We start from the raw sequence: 12,344 nt of genomic DNA on the forward strand, positions 1-12,344 counted from the left end.
AATGGCATTGTACTAAAATACACTTAGTACCATACTACTTGTTTGGAGAAAGTATATTGAGAGATCTACAAGTCTTTAAGCACAAATAAATCAGCATCTTTCAGCACTGAGACCTGCTGGGAATTAGCTGTTTTATGATATTCTGACAATCTCCCCAGGCTTCAGGAAATAACAGCATGTGCCCCATTGAATTAACAAGGGAATGAGAAGCTGAAATGCCATCATCGATCCTCCATTCAACATAATTTCCTCAGCAAACAAACCGTGCATTTTCATCAGTCGCCACAATCACAGACTCAAACAGAACACACCTCAAATGATTTTTGTCCATTTTCCTCTGTCTTTCCAATAAACATGCACCCTATTCTGAACAGTGAGTGAAAATGTCCTGAGCTGCCTATTATAACAGTGACGGAGATAAAACATGAGGAAAAGGAGGGCTGAGAATAGTTCCTGTCATAAGCAGCGAATCCTGTGAGTCATGCTTTTGCGAGCTAAATCCATCCCAAAATATGCCAAAACCTCCACCCCAAACACATTAACCGTAGCTGTGTTTACTGCAGTTTATTTTGCAAATGGTTTCTAACTCAAAATTACATTACAGTCCTTGGCATGTCCCATTAACAATCACTAACATCCATGGAATACTGCCTGGCAACACCAAACATCTGTAAGCAAAAGTGGTCAAGAAAATGCTTACAATTGTCCTGTAATCATTGGAGAATAAAGAGAAGAACAGAGATCTGGCCCAATTCTATCATTCATTACTGTTCTGACGCCAGAAATAACGTTGGTCACTAGCAGTAATTTGCCATCTCTGTCTCTATAGTCCATATCACTCCCAGAGAAATTTTACATTTCCCACTAAAACCCCTTCCTCTGCTGAAAATGACTGACCATAATTCTGGACCTCTCTGCAGCTGGCCTCCATCCAAACCAGAAGGTTTTCATGCCAGTGTGTGTGTGTGTGTGTGTTTGTGTGTGTGTGTGTGTGTGTGTGTGTGTGTATGTGTTTATGAGTGTTTTGACAGTGGCAGTACGGGGTGTCTAGGCTGGCAAACCTGTCCAAGCTAAAACAGCACAGTCTGCTTACTCTTACTTGATATACACCTCATTATCCAGCTCTCCCCTACAGCCTCACAGCCACTGAGCCTGAGGAAGAACATTACTCTCAGCTCCACTGCGTCCTACAGCAGACAGAATGTCAGCCAGTCCAGTTTATTAGAAAGTTTCCAGTGCTGTTTAATAAAGAAATGGCACTGGCTGTCATAACACTTCTTTAAATTCCACAGATAAAGCTAATTAGTTTATTAGGACTCCACCATGGCCAAGTCTCTTGTCATGCTTATAGTTTCATTTAACTCCTGAGTGCAATCCAGATTAATTTAAACACGAAGAGACAGAAAATAAGTAGCTTCTTTCCTCTAATGTGATATCTCCCTATAGCAACAGATACCATACTATGATACATATATAATACATTTCACCTCCCACTGCCAATAATGAGCTTACATAAAGAGGCCCTATGAAGGCCAAGGGTATTTTTACATGTTAGCCTATTACAAAATACGACTGACATACATTCACTGGCTTCTTTACACTACTGTACACTTACTGCCTGATCTAATGCTGTGTTTATACTAGTAGTAGTGTGGTATATAACTTAATAAAAAAGGATATATGATGCATATCCGAGGTATGCCTGTCATTAAATGGACTACTTATATACTTGCTGGTATTTTCACCAACTGGAAATACAGCAAGAGGTGGTGAAATGGATAGAGAAGCCAAAACAGTGCCAAACATTCCTCTGCTACACAAATCAAAAAAGCTTCTCTACTGTTTTCAACATACATACATGGCGTATTTAGTCCTGTGCTGGGTCTCTTTTGTTGCCTTAGGTTCATATTTGTTTCATACTTGAATACCAGTGTTTGTTTTAATCAAACAAAGTTGAAAAGTATAAACACATCTAACAGACACAGATACTGTTGGCCCACGCTGTTGACATATCATTTATACTGAATCTTTGTATTTGCATTAGTTATACACATTAGTTATACACTGTTTGCCAATAAAAAAAATTTAATATAACCTGTGCACCAGGGGGCAGTGGCCAAACCAGTCATAGGCTTCAGAAACAATGGAAAATAGTTTCCATTACTTTTCATAAATTATGAACCTATCTATTTCTCTTAAAAGGCAAATTAAAGTCTGGTGTGCTAGGCTTTCTCTCAGTGCTCATGGCCTAAAAACTGCCTTTTGGAGGTTTTTAGACAACAAATAGACCTCCAAACTTTGGAGATGAGTAGGTGAGTAATTTTGAGACATTTTTCCTGTAGATGGAACTGGGGAGAGCGCTAACTGTATGAAAGTAGACAATTCAAAAATGCTACAAAACTAAATAATAAATGAGTTTCTGTGGTAATTCATACAGTGAATATAAACATATTCAGCTATCTACAAACACTCTCTTTTTTCCCCCTCAAACACATCATTCTACCTTAAAACACACTGAGCTTCTGAACGTAAACAAACCAGACGATCATAGACGTTGTCTTTAAGTGAGTACTTTTGGAAATGAGCACAATTATGAAAAAAGTAAAAAAAAAAAAAAAAGACAATATATTAAATAATTCTTTTGAAATAGTCGTTAGAGAATTTTCCTTATGTTTCCACCAGAGAAATGCTAACCTGCTGCTGTCTTGTTCAAGACTGCCTGTGTGTTTGTGTGAGTGTGTGTGTTTCTGAGGTGTGTCATACCTCTCACCACCAGGTCAGCAGAGGCGGTGATGTTGTCCACAGGTGTCTGGGCAGTGCAGGTGTAGCGGCCTGCATGCCTTAGCTGAGTGTCTTTAATCAGCAGCTCACAGCTTGACATGCCAGACTGACCATCCTAGACAAACACACACACACACACACAATTGAGTATATTTGAACTTTTATTCATTTAAAATTAAATCATAGTGTCACTGCTAAACTTTTATGACACAAATGTTCACGCACAACACATACTCTTAGTTTCTCATTGGGACACACCCCCCATTCAATCAGACAGAAATTTTATTCCATTTACTCTAATCCAAGTGAGATTTTTACCTAAATATTCACAGTCCAGATTTATTTCTTTTTTAAAAGTTTATTAATGGATTGTTAGACTGTATGTAAACATAATAATTAATAATAAGTGTCACGCCTGCTTCTCAGGACTCCATATCCCAGAATGCACCAGATGATCACATGACTCTACACTGGTCCCATTCACCTGAATTCTAATCGTGCACACCTGTTTGTCCCCTTATATAAACCCCAGTCATTTCCCAGTCTCTGCTGAGTATTGTTGTGGTTCATCCCAGCACACAAAGTGGTCTCTAGATTCCTGTCTATCTTGTTGCCTACTCCTTGTATGTCTTTTCGGTTTACGTCTTTTGCCTCGTCCCTTCAGTATTGTTTATCCTCTCCGGTTCTGGACTCTGCCTGTTTTCGACTGCGCTTATTGTTACATCCCAGAGGTACTGTTTGCTCCCCGTGTTTGACCCTTGTTGTTTTTTCACTTCTCTTTTGGACTCGTGTTAATAAAGTCTTTTTGTGATCCACAAGTGTCGGCTCTCTGTCTGGTCCTGACTATAAGCAGGTTCTCGTCTAAACTGAGGACATGTTACTGTGACAGGTTTCATAACACAGAGTATATTAAAAACTTTCATTAGCTTGACAACCACAGAGTCTGTAACAATAATGAGTGGTGACACAATGTCCAAAATACATCACTTCATTATTTATTCAAATCACATAGTGTTCATCAGTCACATCCTTTACTGAAATTTTGCATCCCTGAGAGGCAATGCTGTTTAGTGAAATAACTCATGGAGAACTGCAACATTAAGGGCATAAAATGAAACATCCACTAAGTGCCTGAGTGCCTAAATGGCAAAAGAAAGAGGCCGTGACGCATGAACACTGCAGCCACAGGCCATCATCCATCATTAGGCTATTACAGGTCCCTCTCTTTCACTGGGAGGAGATGAGAGAGGTGGACTATTTTAGAGTCTATGCCAAGCTGGCTTATTGAGAATGGATGAGTGAGGAAATCACTGCTCACGGCTAAATGGCCAACAGCATCAGTCAAGCCTCTCAGAAGCCTACATTGCCTAGTTTTAAACAGGTTTCAGAAAAATGCCTGTCATTTTTTTACTTGGTTAAACAAGAAATTGTGAGCACCAGTGAAAATGTTATGATTTTCAGACAAAGCCAAATCGTCTGCTGTGAGAATGTATTATGGCCTGCAGTGGACAATTAATACAAGTAAAAATGTCCTTTGCATAACCGTGCTTTTACAAGAAATGGTAATGTTAAAGGGAGAGTGTGAACAAAAGCCTAAGTCAAAATCCCAGTGATACTGCCATTCAGCTTACCTGCATGAGACCAAGCACAATTGCTGTTAAAATACCAAAAGGGCTCTTGTGAGAAGTAGCAGATATATTACAGCAAGAAAACTTCTTGTCTGGACTACACAGGAACATTGTGCTGCTTAAGTAGGTACTGCTGAAATTCCAGATTTATTCATTCATTCATTATCTGTAAGCACTTATCCAGTTCAGGGTCGCAGTGGGTCCAGAGCCTACCTGGAATCATTGGGCGCAAGGCGGGAATACAGCCTGGAGGGGCAACACAGACACACACCTACGGACACTTTTGAGTCACCAATCCACCTACCAATGTGTGTTTTTGGACTGTGGGAGGAAACCCACGCGGACACAGGGAGAACAAACCAACTCCTCACAGACAGTCACCCGGAGCGGGAATCGAACCCACAACCTCCAGGTCCCTGGAGCTGTGTGACTGCGACACTACCTGCTGCACCACCGTGCCGCCTCAATTCCAGATTTCGTGTGTGAAAAATAACATTGTATGGGACTAGAATGGGAAAGGTAAACTCTTTCATCCTGATAAAAGTCATTTTAATCTCCTCTTTTTCAATCATGGGATTTCTCAGAGCTGCTGCTTCATTTAAAAAATGTAAATGAATCATGATGGATGTATAGATAGGTAGCAATTAACAGGACACTACAGCATACAATACACACCAAGCACCAAACACAAAGACATACCCAGTGTGAAGTGACACAACTTAGGATTGAATAAGTTGCAATAATGAACTAATTAAAGTGACTATGATACACTGTAATATAAAATGCTACTGTCGTGTAAGATTTTAAACTGCTACATTAAGTCCACAGCCAAGTACTGTCCGGCTAATCCTATGTGAAAATAAACTGCTTGTGTGTACAACAATCCAAATGTGTGCGTTCTTACCATTACATATTGGTAAGATTCTTCTTCCTTGTCGAGGTCGATCACATGACCATTGAGGGACCAGATGAAGGTGAGGTCAAGGCTCGTGTCATGTGACGCAGCGCACTGCATCCTGGCATTTTCTCCCACACTCACATCTGCATTCGAGGGGGCCAGTGTGATCTTAGTGGCATCTGAGCGACACAGTGGGAAAAATAACATGACTCTTGGACTGCAATCTTCAGAATGTTTTGATCCTATTAAACCACCTACAGACATCTATGAGACATCTGCGTTTTACATTCAGTGAACAAAGTATGTATGTAGGAGCAGCACTGATACAAATACATTTTGATTACCCTTTCTCCAAGATTTCTTATATATTCTTATGGATTTCATTCATTCATTCATTCATTCATTCATTCATTCTGTCACTACTTTGCCCTGATCAGAGTTGCTGTGGGTCCAGAGCCTGGAATCACTGGCAGGAACACACTCTGGAGAGCATGCCATTCCATCACAAGACATCCCACACTCAACCAGTCACTCATACACCAGGGGGTAATTTCACACAGTAAATTCACCTACCAACATGTGTTTTTGGGATGTGTAACGAAAACAGCACCACGTAGACAGGAGGAGGTCATGTAACACTCTTGACTCTAGACAAGAATCGAACCAAGGGCCCTCAAGTTATCTACAGAAGCTGAGGCTACGTAAAGCGCCATCATGGCATGCTCTTGTGTTTAATGTTTGTTTTATTTTCTGTTACTTTATTGCTTTTTATTCCTACTTTGTAAATTATTTTACATATTTTACTAACACTAGTCCCTAATATGTGTAACATACTGGATAAATAAAGTGAATATGATGCTGAGGATTATGTATTGTAAGGTTTTGACCAGCAGAGGGCAGGGCTAAGTCTAATATCAATAACAGTGGGGTGCCTTCACTGAACAGCAAGATTACTCACAGCTAAGATTTAAAATCTGTCTCTCTCTCTCTCTCTGCTGCTACAGGCTGCTATAAACAGATGCAACTCAGGATGGAAACACTTATTTTCTCTCTCTCTCACTCTCTTTCTTTCTCTGTCACACAAATGCATTCACAAACTCAGATTTATCTCTTACTTAAAAATATATACAATTATTCCAAATTAATCTGATGCCTTACCTGCTGCACACACTTCCATTACACTGATAAGAACACAGGAGTCAGATGTATACTAATCTTTCTCTGCAAACATTAATTAAATCCTGAGTCTCTGTTTGAGTCCAGATAGTTAGCAGATATCTTATATTACACATAATCTAATCTAATCTAGCCAGTCTTCAAATCTCAGCATTAACATGTATGTATGTGTACAGCCCTCAATATAAGCATTATGTTTTTAACTGTGCATTTATGACACAAACAGCCTGACACAGCGTTAGTGTTCAGCCCCCTACCTGTCACTGAGAGGGCTCCAGTGCTGTTGGCTTTCCCTCTGTCATTCTCAGCAAAGCAGGTGTATTTTCCCTCATCTGACTTGGTAACGTTGCGGATCTCCAGACTTCCGTCCTCCCAGATGAAAATCCTGCCATAATTCGTTCAACAGGTGAATTTCCAGTTTCTTTTCACTGGCTTAATTTTACCATGCACAGACACTGCAATGCAATTAACACACCAAGCATTCCCTGTATCTCTGATAAAGAAGAAGTTGTCTGACAACATAAAACACAAAATTAATTTAGCTCAAATTAATTAATTTATTGTCTGTAACGGCTTATCCAGTGCAGGGTGTTGGTGGGTCCAGAGCCTACCCGGAATAACTGGGGAAAAGGTGGGAACACACCCTTGAGGGTGTGGCAGTCCTTCGCAGGGTGCCTCACACTTCTGGATCACCAGTCCACCTACCAACACGTGTTTTTGGACTGTGGGAGGAAGCACCCAGAGGAAATCCATGCGGACACAGGGAGAATGCACCAAACTCCTCACAGAGAGCCACCCGGAGCGGGACTTGAACCCACAACCTACAGGTCCCTGGAGCTGTGTGACTGCGATACTAGCTGCTGCACCATCGTGCAGCCCTCAAATGTAATCAATTAAACACGATATGTTCAGTGCTTCCACTTTAATTCTGTACTAAAAAATTACCAAGCAATAGAAGATTATATTTCAGTAATTAAGGAAACTGCATACTTAATCATGCATACTTACACATTTACAGCAAAACCACCTTTAGTATTCTCAAACAAAGCTGGTGTACAAATTTCCATAACTACATGAGCTACATTTTACAGTTACAGTTAGAGTTGTAATTTCACTGCTAAAGAAACTGGACAACAAACCTCTCTTAGCTGATGAATCCCATTTGCCATACCATTCCTTTAAACATGATTTTTAAAAAGTGATTTCTATACCTCTGTAGAGAAAGCTGGGTCAGTAAGCTTTTTATTTATTCATTTATTTATTTTTTATTTACAATTTTACACTTCAAATCACACTGTCTATATCTAAACTTTACACTCTCATAAAACAAACTGCAAACTCTGATCCACTTCGATCAGCACAACACACCACACACACTGCAGTGCTGAAAATGATCCACCACCCAAATCATATCTGATCTCACTTGTCCTTACCATTGAAGAACATTATGACAGGGGATTAACAAAGTATGCAGCACAACAGATTTTAGGACTACTTTCTGTAATTGTAGAACGACAAAGTGTAGATAAATGTTAAGTGCAGCTGATGACAATGAGTGTTGAAACGAGGTCATTTTATTGTTTTGGCAGATCAGTGTTTATGCTTCCATACGGTAATATTACTCATGGCCTTTAACTTGTTTTTTTAACACATACCACAAACTGATTCTAATACGTGTCCCTCTGAATTCTAGGAAATCACCTTTGAGTAATTAAGTCTGCTTCGTGCCCTGACTTCACCTGGGAATTTACTGAGGGTATCAGGATTACCCAGCCTTGTCCAGAGCATATGTTTGGGTAGAGTAAGCATGGGTCACTGGAGGATCATTTTAGGGCTTGTGTTTTCACAGTGAGATGAACTCTCACTCAGCAAGTGTCTGTCCTGCTTCAGGAGCTTAAGACCTTAGCACCAGTGCTCTTAGGGAAGATATCAAACTGGAGAGAGACACTTTCAAACCGGACACTAACTCGCACTTAGTGAATCAACAAGTGACACGGCTTGTGTCAAAGTGCTCACAGGCCCTTATTTTTTTATCACAAAAATAGATCAAAATATGTAGGAAAATTATTTTTAAATATATGTATATACATTTTTTTCTGTAAAGTGCAACTCACAACAAATGAATGAACCAGTTCATGCTCCATATAGTGGGCCATCCCACATGGGAGTGGCCATGTTTAAATTAGGTTTAGTACAGAACCTCTGACACATCCCAGCTGATAGGAGTCCATTTAATTTCTGTATTATAAGGCTGATAGGGATCATGGGATAAATCACTATTGCTCCTTTAACTAAAAAAAAAAAAACATTTTGACATAACCCGAACTTAGCCTGATGTTTTTCTGAATACTTTTCAATACTGTCTCCTACCTGCTGGTGTTGGAGAGCAGTTCTGTGCCTTTGCTCCAAGAGATTGTAGGTTTGGGAGCTGCTCTGGGTTTACACTCAATCACCACACGACCATTCTTTGCTCCCAGTATCATCTGCTTCACTGGGTTCAACTCAAATGTTGGAGCAGACACTAAAAACACAAAAAAACCCTATTATTCACATTTCTTAATCATATATCCATTAGCTAATGTCTAAATCTAGAAATATTTTTATGTATTTAACTTTTGATTTTTATATTTTATAGCATTTAAGTTTTGAGCCGTGTGGAGAATAATCTCACTAACATACTATTTACTTTAAATAATCTGATTTCATTACTTCCCATTGTGCTAAACCAGGATTAACATGAACTTCAACAATTAAATAGAGACAGAAAAAAATTATCACATGAACTAAAGGTAAACACGTCATTACTAAGTTGTGTCTTGATTCTGATTTCCACTTCGCTAGTTATATATCACTGATATATCAATTTAACAATATTACTTCAATAAGCACTGATATTACTGATGTTGCCACATGAAGAGTGAGTAAATATTGTACATGATACTTCAGATCCTATGAACCTGTGACTAAAATTTATACCATGGCTGTAGCTGAAAATAATAAAGTATAGGACAGCAGCAACAAGACATTACAGCAGCAACTAGACATTATCTTTGAATTATTCACCTTGGAAGAGCAAAATCAGGCAATCATGGGTGGTCTTAATACTGAGTAATTTGGAAAGAACACAGTAATTTAGCAAATGGCTCATGTTAACTAACACGGACTGGCTTGCTGCCATATTATATTAATGGTGGGCTAGAAAATGCTGCATGTCATTTTCTCCCTTTCAGAAAGAAGCAAGTACAACAACACACTCTGGTTTTGTACTAGCTCAGTCGTCAGTGGGAAGAAAAATGGCTTGCTAGTAGAAATGAATAGGATAACTAAAGTTTCCCAGGTTTGACTTGTGCAACAGTTACATTCTGTACAGGCAACCCAACCTAACAGCTGCACCATTTAAGGGAGAAAAGTCAAACCTGAATAAGAAGTCTTCTATTTTGTGGAACTAGACTACTGAAGTATTTTTTGAACAAAATAACTATTGGCATGTTAATAACATCCAATTTGACACCAGTTGTTCTATCACAGACAAATTCTATGAACCTGGCTAGACTTCTTTTGCTAAACACTAATGGGTGAACGCAAATCCTACACAGGCAAGAAGAGTGCAGACATATCAGCACTGAAGGAAGGAGATTATCTTGATATTTTGTTTGCTTTGCAAAGTAATGTGTGTCGTCATGTTGATTTCTATCTGAATAAGAGCACTGAATCAGCAGGACTCAAAGATCATGAAGCAGCTCACCAAACACTCGCAGTTCAGCGTTGGCGTAGATCACTCCATGTCGGTTCTCAGCAATGCACTGGTACATCCCAGAGTCATCAAACGTCAGATCTGTGAAGCGTAGCTCGTGCTTGCCGTACTGTCAGGAGGGGGATGAGCAACCAATGTTATGTTTCACTTGAAGGAGAACATTTTTTTGTTCTTTAATGGCTGAGGACACATCACTCCACGTACAACTACACCTACTACCACATACAATTCTTTATGAGAGGTAGCAGCAGACAAGTCCAGAACATGACAAAATGCTGGTTCAGTAAATATTAAAATAGTTCACAAAAGCTTAAACATTTTGAGAACTATATTAGTCTTGGATATAGGAAAATTTGTTTGGTTTAGCTGCAAGGTTGCTAATATTTTAGCAAATCTGAGCCTCGTGTGAAATTGTACTGAGATCTCACCTACAACTCAAGAGATCTGTGAAAATCCTGGGCTTTTTCCCTCAGCAGAAACATCTGAGCACAGGAGATGAAGTTTTCTTCATCTTTTCATCTGATCTCATTACTGTCTAAGAAAGCTTTTCTCAGCCACCAAGGCTTCAACATCCAGTGGGCCATAAACACACACTGATGATCCACAGGGCTACACTAAACAAGCTTTATTATATAGGAGGGATAAGTGAAAAATAACTAGCTTCACAGTAATAACAAGCATATATAAAATGGTTTCAAAATATAAACCCCATTTCCATAAACATTTTTGTTAAATGCAACATTTATTACTCATAATAAATATAAATACATTTATGACCCCATTCCATTTATTTACATGTTAAACTGTTAGGATACAGAGGATACTAACTGCTGAAGTTTTGCAAGTGGAATTTTTGTGCATTTGTGCGTCATACGTGACAGCTGCTCAAAAGTCTATACAGTAAAACCTTGACTTATGAGTGAACCAACTTCCGAATTTTCAGAGATACAAACCATCGCTTGGTGGATTTTTTGCTTTATGATGCGAGCTGAGATCTGAGTTAAGAGTGAGCTTACGCCACCCACCACTAGACAGCCCAGCAAGCGTTCAGTTCACTTGTCGTGCAAGCATCTATGTTGTATCGCTGTTTTTTGTAACATTGTAGTATTAAGTGTGTAGCGAGTAAGTTATAGATAAGCTAAGCAATAGAGCATGAAAAGAAAAACTCCCCCAACCTCCTCCGCAAATCTCCTCCACCTCCGCTAGCATCTTTGTCTGATCTTCAAGGTAAATACACTTAATAAAACTAGTTTATTTCTTTACATTCTCTTTTATTATGTATTTTTTTCATATATACATTATTTGTGGGTGTGGGTGTGTGGGTTAATGTGTGAGTGTGTGTGTGTCGCCCTGTGAAGGACTGGCACCCCCCTCCAGGGTGTATTCCTGCCTTTCGCCCAGTGGGTAGGCTCCGGACCCACCATGACCCTGAATTGGATAAGCTGTTACAGACAATGGATGAATGGATTATTTGTTATTTATAAAGTACATTTAAAGTACATTTGTTGTATTTTTTGGGGAGGGCTGGAATGAATTAATAGCATTTCAATTCATTTCAATGGTAAAAGTAAATTTTATATACGAGCAAATTGGATTAAACTCATAAGTCAAGATTCTCCTCGTCATGGAGCACCATTGCAGAAAGATCTGGCCTGCAGTCAGGTCAGTCAAGCACAGACACTTTGCATCTATGAAGCCATGCTATTGTACAGAATGAGGTCAGACGTGATCTTGCCAAAATAACCATGGGCTTTCCTGCAAAAGACATCACATTGATACGTCTTTCTAAAATCCCTGTATAAGCCTCCACATCAATGGTATTTTCACATATACGCAAGTCACCCATTCTTTGGGCACTGATGCACCACACATAGCATGACAGATGTAGGCCTTTGCAAATTTTACTGATACCAGTCTTTGGCCGTGTCCGTCTTTGGCACAGAGAAATTGACATCCATTTTTTACTGAAAACAAGCTGAATCATATGAACGCAACACACATTTTCTGTGTTTCTGACCATCTGAAATTAGCTTAGGTCCAGAGACCTCAGCAGCATTTCTGCATTCAAATATGATGAATGACATTCTCCATTTCCAGTATGCATTAT

General features: G+C 39.3%; 1 protein-coding gene across 3 annotated transcripts in view; it reads right to left on the minus strand.

Annotated features, from left to right (window-relative positions):
* cntn1a (contactin 1a) overlaps window positions 1–12,344 on the minus strand; it is an 82,302-nt gene that overhangs the window by 14,167 nt on the left and 55,791 nt on the right. For all 3 annotated transcript variants that reach the window (XM_066667304.1, XM_066667305.1, XM_066667307.1), the window contains 5 exons: window positions 10,229–10,346; window positions 8,854–9,004; window positions 6,741–6,868; window positions 5,314–5,486; window positions 2,764–2,896 (listed from right to left, as the gene is read on the minus strand). In XM_066667304.1, the coding sequence (XP_066523401.1) occupies window positions 2,764–2,896; window positions 5,314–5,486; window positions 6,741–6,868; window positions 8,854–9,004; window positions 10,229–10,346 (703 nt within the window). The remainder of the gene's footprint in view (window positions 1–2,763; window positions 2,897–5,313; window positions 5,487–6,740; window positions 6,869–8,853; window positions 9,005–10,228; window positions 10,347–12,344) is intronic.

The sequence above is a fragment of the Hoplias malabaricus genome, chromosome 4 (genome assembly GCF_029633855.1).
Source record: "Hoplias malabaricus isolate fHopMal1 chromosome 4, fHopMal1.hap1, whole genome shotgun sequence".
Classification (NCBI taxonomy): Eukaryota; Metazoa; Chordata; class Actinopteri; order Characiformes; family Erythrinidae; genus Hoplias; species Hoplias malabaricus.